Here is a 6,587-nt window from a genome sequence, read left to right as displayed (position 1 = left end):
GCCACTCAGAAAGCTCGTCTTCCGAGTCTCTGGAGGCCCCTGGTGCCTTCGTCGCCCTCTGCCCCGGGGTCTCATCCAAAAAGGAATCCAACTACCACATCCTGAGGAAAATGGTAAAGCGCACAGGGTACCTTGTTAACAGTGTGGCCGACGTTTTTCGGGGTGCTCTCCAGATGGTTGGGAACCACCAACCCTGCTTCCTCCTGTCCCTCCCAGGTAAGCGCCCCAGCGGGGGGCTGCGGGCTGCCCTGTACCAGGCCTTGCAAGAAGTGCATGCTTGAGGGAGGGCTAAGATCCCCGGAAGAAAGGGTGCTGAGGGGCGCCGCCAGAACCCTGCCGCGGAATCCTGCAGCCTTCGATAAAACTCTTTGGCCCAGAGAGGGAGGCTGCAGAAGGCTCCCCCCAACCCCCGCAGTGGGGGTCAGAAGGAGTGCTTGAACCAAGGTTCCCCGGCTTTAAGAAGCCGATATCTCGGCCCTCTGGGGGTGGATGAATGTAAAAGTGTCCCTTTTTTTGTTTGTTTTGTAGATACAAAGGGGGTGTAGGGATGGAAGGGAGGCGTTTGATTCTGATGCGAAAGGTAAGAGTTTAAAAAAATAATGTGGGGGGGAAGGAAGCCACCCCAAAAGTAGGCTGTGCCATAGATAGAGCAATGGGTTTGGAATGAGGACGACCTGAGTTTGAATCCTACCACAGATACTTTCTCTGTGACCTTGGGCAAATCACTTGACTCTCACTGCCTAGCCCTTACCACTCTTCCGCCTAGGAGCCAATACAGTGTTGATCTAAGACAGGGAAGATAAGAGTTTAAGAAATAAAAGGATTTGGACTGAACAGGAAAGGACTGAGGCCTGGTCCTCTGGGCTGTGGTTTATAAGTAGTAATCTTAAAGATGCTGTGGTTATGGGGCTGCTGTGTCCTGGGCTCTGGCTCCTGCCTGGAGGGGAACCCCTGGGTCTCACTGGTTTTAAACCCCCAAATTGGGTCTGCACAAACTGCTAGAGCCTAACCAGAATTGTTTCTTTGTTTCCTTGTTGGTTAGCAACTGGCCTTTTTGTCTCGCTCCCCTCTGGCAGCTCATTATGAGCCAGGAGAAAGACAGGCCCTGCAGGAAGAGCTTGGAGATCCCCCAACTGCACCATGTGTGTGTGTGTGGGGGGGGAGGCTTAGAGGGTATTGACTGGATCCCATTCGGAGAGAGAATAGGATGAGCCCAGAGGGTCTCTTCTTATGATTTCAGAATGAGCAACATCATGAAAGCCTCAGTGGAGCTCACCATCAATGGGATACAGGCCCTCCAGCTTCAACACAAAGGCAGGGGTGGCTACCGGGTCAAGTCCAGCACATCATTCGTGGATGAAACTTTGTTTGGCACGCCTTTGGGGACTCGGCCAGCACTGCCAGAGTTTGACCCTCCCTGGGCAGAGAAGGCTTGGCCTGGGAAGACAGTGCCATTAACTCCTAATAAAAAGGAAGCAAAATGGACCCTGGATTCATATCCCTCTAGAGGCAGCAGCAGTATCCATCCTCCATCCAGGGGCAACAACTGCATCTCTCCTCGTACACCCAGGAAGAAAAATAAATACAGGTAATAAACAGAATCCCATGATGTCCCACCAGAAGGGACCTTAGAGGTGCTGTAGTCCAACCCTTTCATTTTAGAGAGAGAGAAAATAGAGGGTCAGACAAGAGAAGTGGCTTGCCCAAGGGCACATCAGTAGTTTGATAGTTGGGTCAGGTCAGCATTAAGTGCCTACTATGTGCTGGTCTCAGGAAGCCCTCACCCTCTGGGGGTGCTTGGTGTCTCATACACCATATATACAGGCTCCTTTAGGACAGGGCATAGTTTTTGCCAGTGCCTCACAAATACTTAATACATGCTTCTGGATTTGTGTTGCGGGGTGTATAGTTCCAGGGAATGGGATTAGGTCCACTGGATAGAAGTTCCAGAGACAGAAACTTGTTCAATGTAAGGAAACATTTTCCAAAATCTAGAACCACCCAGTATTAGAGTGGCATTGGCTCTCCCAGCATCCCTTACCCTACAAGAATGTCAGCTGGGCCTCGATAACCAAGGGTGAGAAGAGTAAATAAAAATCACTAGCAGAGGACTTTGAACTTTCCCCACTGGTGAAAAATGATGCTAAGACAGACAGACACAGTTTTCTCCAGGGCAAGATAAGTTTACTAACACTAATGCATAAAACTATTAATAAAATGGGTCACTGGCCACCTTGGCTAAAAAACCAGAGATCTGAGCATGATCCCATTTATTACTTAGGCTAGCAATAGCCAATAAATTGGGTCAGTGACCTAAGTAAGACCTCCCAAGTGATCACTGACATGGTCTTTTGAACCTATGTATCTTCCCTCTGATTGGCCCAATAGTACATTTTGGGCCTCCCCTCGCAAAGGTCTGACCATCTTGATTGGTAGATACTTTGATGAGGAGGCAGTGGGTCCTGCTAAAGCTGGTTATCAAGCTAGTGGTACTGGAGTTTAAGAGTGATCATATTACTTTACCGTGCCTTTAAAGGCTACCTTGTGAGCTAGACTTGAGAATTGGGTTTGCCAAAATGGAAGAATGGATTACAGAGTAATCATAATTAAACGATACAGTGTAATAATAATTTCCCTCAACACATTGTCCCTTTTGATCCTCAACAATCCAGTACTTAGACTATTGTAGGCACTTAATTAATGTTTATTATTGCTTAATTGAGTTAAATATTAGGATTATCTCCATTTACAGATGAGGAATCAGGCTCTGCAATGGTGGATAATGTGTACCCATAATCACATATCTCCTAAATGTCAAAGGTGGGATTCTCTGTCTCTCTCTCCCCCTCTCTACTTCTCCCCCCCACACCTCAACCCCACCCCTTCAAGCTCCTCAACCTTCTCTTTCTCCAACTATTCAATTATGGTCCCAGTCCAAATTCTGTCTTGTGAGAAAACTTTTATTGTAGGAATTGGGGGAAAACCTTATATTTTAGGAACCTCACCCTGCATGGCTGGGAAACTTCACCTATACCTTCTGTATAGAGATCTTAGCTAAGAACCTAGGTTATGAAGACCAGAAATGCAGTCAGATCCTAAGGTTGATGCAAGGAATTTTCTCATAATTGTACCTCTCCAGCAGCCCATGTCTCATCTCAAAACTGACAGTTATTTCCATGATCCTTTGATTAGTTCACAGACACTTGGGAGGAGCCAAACACTTTTTTTTTTTAATTTAGGGAATTATACCTTGTTCACTACCCTTCCTAATTTGGAAAGTCCCTGATCTCCAGTTAGCTACCCACCTGATTACCTAATGCTATATGGCTGTCTTTTAATTGACCTTATTAGATGGTTTTTAATGTATTTAAAAAAATCTGCTTCTCCCTATATTTGAGGTCCAGACCTAAACTGTGGAAAAGGCCTGGTCTCGATTTGTTGGGCAGTTGGCACACACTGTTTAATAAATCGATATGCTCAGAAGATCAAACCTCTCTTTCCTTGGTCATTTCATCTTTTGTTCACTATGCTATGCCACCTCCTTCACCCAAAGTTAGACAACTCTCCAAGGTCCTTTCAAAGATTTTGGGGCTCAGGTGGCAGAATTTGACTTAAAACACATCTCCTGAACCTTCCATTGACAAACCAATTGTCCATGCTGCAAAGAAGTCATTGGTTCCAGAGTCCCATGTCTGATGTATTCATTCCCTTTGTGACTTCCATTCCTTGAGCCTCCATTTTATCATCTGTAAATTGATGTGGTTGGCCTCCAAGGTCTCCTTCAGCTCTAGATTTGGGATCCTGTGATTCTTGAAGTCAAGACCCCCACAAGTTAGAAGGCCCAAGTCTATGAGAAAGTATCTTTCCTTAGCTAGGGTGCCAGAATGGAAGTGAGCATCCTGTATCACTTTCTGATCTGGATACAAACTGCATTGGCAGTCACTTTTGCCTGACTGACTTTGTTTCTCAAAATATCTCTAGATGTTCTAAAAAAAAAGGCCAGGCTGGAACCCATGCTCCTATTGTTCCCACCTCATTGTTGTTTCTTCTTTTCCATACCAGGCTTATCGGCCACAAGTCATCCTACTGTGATGAGACCCTCTTCGGCACACAAGGGAAGGGGGGATCCCCCAGGAAGGTACCATGGATAAAGCTGGAGGAGATTCCAAGACTCGAGCCCCTCTTCTGGACCCCACCATCAGTGCCCTGGGATAGTTGCTCACCCCGTCCTAAGGAGACCCCACTGCGGGCCATTCACCCCATGGTTTCCTCTATGCCAAAGAACAGGAGCAAGTCAGACATTTGGCATAGGCCCCTGGAGAGGTTGGACTCTCTAGGGCCCCTCCAGAAGGGGTATTCCCAGTCACTCACCCATCTGAATGGCTCCTCTACAAGGCACCCTCTAACCACCAATACCCCACACCAGGGCAGGCAGCGAGAAGCTTGGGTTCAGTCAGCTGTGGTGACTTTTCGGAGTCCACTGGTGACCCCCACCCCCAGGGCTCGTTCCATCAGCTTCTCAGAACCAGGTACTCACCAGAAGTATTTAGCTGCCCCCAAGCCAAAGCCACCCTGGAAATGACTTGTGACCCTTGCCTTGATGTCAGCTCCGGGAGCATGGAATGGGACAGGTGCATGGGCTTGGTGCCAGGCCTGAATCTTATCCCAACCCAGAAGACTTCCTTTGTGAGAATGGGAAAGGCACATCACCAGGCTCCCCAGTCCTTGACAACAGCCCTGATTGATTCACATACATAAATATCGGCTCTAAGTCCTGTTGGTGTACAGACCCCATCCTCTGGAGAGACGGTTCTGCTCCTTTATTCTACCCTGTTCTCATTTCCATAGTTGGAGGAAGACACTATGCTACCCAATAAACTCTACTGTTGCCCACCCATGGAGGAGAATCTTCCCTTCTTCTTGCAGTATTTCCAGACCAGAATTTGTTTCTGCCTATATTGGGGTCATGTTGAGATGAGGGGTAACTCTTACTACCAAAGTTTCCAGGCATTCTTGTCCACTTGGGGTTATACAGTTCCAAAAGGTTTCTCATAAGCCCTGGGTGCCACTGCTATTCCCACACAAGCTTTGACAAGGCATGGAGGGGGTGACCCTCAGTCCTAGAAGGGTCCCAGGTTCTACCCATGCCAGAATCAGTGACAGTGTTGAGGGGGAAGGGAGCTCATTACCCTTCTTGTCCAACTTTACAATCCCGTAAAGAGAATCCTCGCCATGCCCACTGGCGATTCTTCGCTGCCAGGGCTGGGGCTGCTCCGAGGATGGGTTCAGTGAATTTCAGATTGGCCCTTAGGCCGGTATTAGGCCCCTTCTACTAAGAAAAACAAGGAGGCTGCATTATGTGTTGCAAGGGTATATCTTCACGGACCCTTAAAGTATTAAAATACGGGTATCTCTTCTGTATCATAGGAGTGCCCCCACAATCTGGAAAATCCACATAAAAATTGTTAGCCTTTGTACTAAAGTCTGGATTTTTTCTTTTATGAAGTCTTTACAGTACCTTATTGTAAAGTTTGGGTTAAATATTTGGTCATAGGCTATATGTAGGTCAATGTTAAAATGTCTGCAGTTCTAGTCCGTATTATCTGTTGGCTTTCACGTTCTTTTCACAAACTTATTTTAACATGAAAAATTATGTATATTTAAGGTATTGAGATAAAATGTTACTATACATACATTTTATGCATTTCTTAGTTTTCTAAACATTTTCTGTCTACTGGCCTTCACATGTCATCGGTAGCTTTCACAACCCCACTCCCAAATTCCCATTTAATTTTTTGTACCAATTCACAATATAGCAAAACCATGATGGAAGCTGTGCTGTGGAAGTGGGGAGCTATTTGGTCAATATGGCTTCTCCTTCCACAGCTGCAAAATGGGCCGCCTCCATGCCTACTGTAAGGGGTTCTTAATCCTGGCAGTCGTCTGGTCAAGCCCACAGAGCCTTTCGGAGCATAATGTTAAATGTATTAAATAAAGTATGTAAGATTATAGTGGAAACCAATTTTACTGAAATATACAGTTACCAATTTAAAAGTTCAGGGGACTCTAGGTCGACCCTTATTTTAGTGGAATGTGCAGAATGTTGACCTTCCTTGTCAGAGACTTTAGCTACTGCCTGAATGGCTTCTTAGGGATAATGGACACACAATTCAGCCAGGCAGGGCTTGTGTGCCGACTACCTCCCTCCCTGGCCCCATGTAACCTTAAACACTTAAGAGTCATTTCCATTATGCGATGAAGCCTCACCCTAAGCCTGCAGGAAGGATGTGTCCCATGTGCGTGTCTGTACATACATAGTGTGTCTGCTCTACCTGGATTCTTCCCCTTTTTCCACAAGTTTAAAACTCAGAGAACAGGGGAATCAGCAGCCAGGACTGAGTGAATTCGGCCCCGTCCCCCTACAAGGCCTCTTTCCAAGCTGTTTCTGGATGGGATGGGGGATATCTTGTATTGACTCTTCAAAGCTGAGTCGAGGCTGGAACTGGAGAAAGGAGAGTAATGGATTTGCTCATGGGAGCTCACCATGAATTGTAGGCCCAATGCTGTCTGCCCTCCCGGCCCAAAAG

General features: G+C 46.6%; 1 protein-coding gene across 2 annotated transcripts; it reads left to right on the top strand.

Moving 5' to 3' along the window:
• The first annotated feature begins 75 nt into the window (after positions 1-75).
• On the top strand, positions 76-4,897 carry RITA1 (RBPJ interacting and tubulin associated 1). Of its 2 annotated transcripts, XM_007490011.3 has the most exons (4): positions 77-216; positions 529-580; positions 1,241-1,588; positions 4,063-4,897. In XM_007490011.3, the coding sequence occupies exons 3-4, from the start codon at positions 1,242-1,244 to the stop codon at positions 4,580-4,582; spliced, it is 867 nt and encodes a 288-aa protein (XP_007490073.1). In that variant the 5' UTR covers positions 77-216; positions 529-580; position 1,241; the 3' UTR covers positions 4,583-4,897. The 2 variants fall into 2 exon arrangements, with proteins under 2 accessions (XP_001378593.3, XP_007490073.1); XM_001378556.5 differs by lacking the exon at positions 529-580 and having other exon boundaries at positions 76-216.
• The last annotated feature ends 1,690 nt before the right edge of the window (positions 4,898-6,587 follow it).

This window comes from Monodelphis domestica, chromosome 3 (genome assembly GCF_027887165.1).
Source record: "Monodelphis domestica isolate mMonDom1 chromosome 3, mMonDom1.pri, whole genome shotgun sequence".
NCBI classification, from domain to species: Eukaryota; Metazoa; Chordata; class Mammalia; order Didelphimorphia; family Didelphidae; genus Monodelphis; species Monodelphis domestica.
The sequence above is the reverse complement of the archived record's forward strand: the minus strand, read 5'-3'. Positions and strand labels throughout refer to the sequence as shown.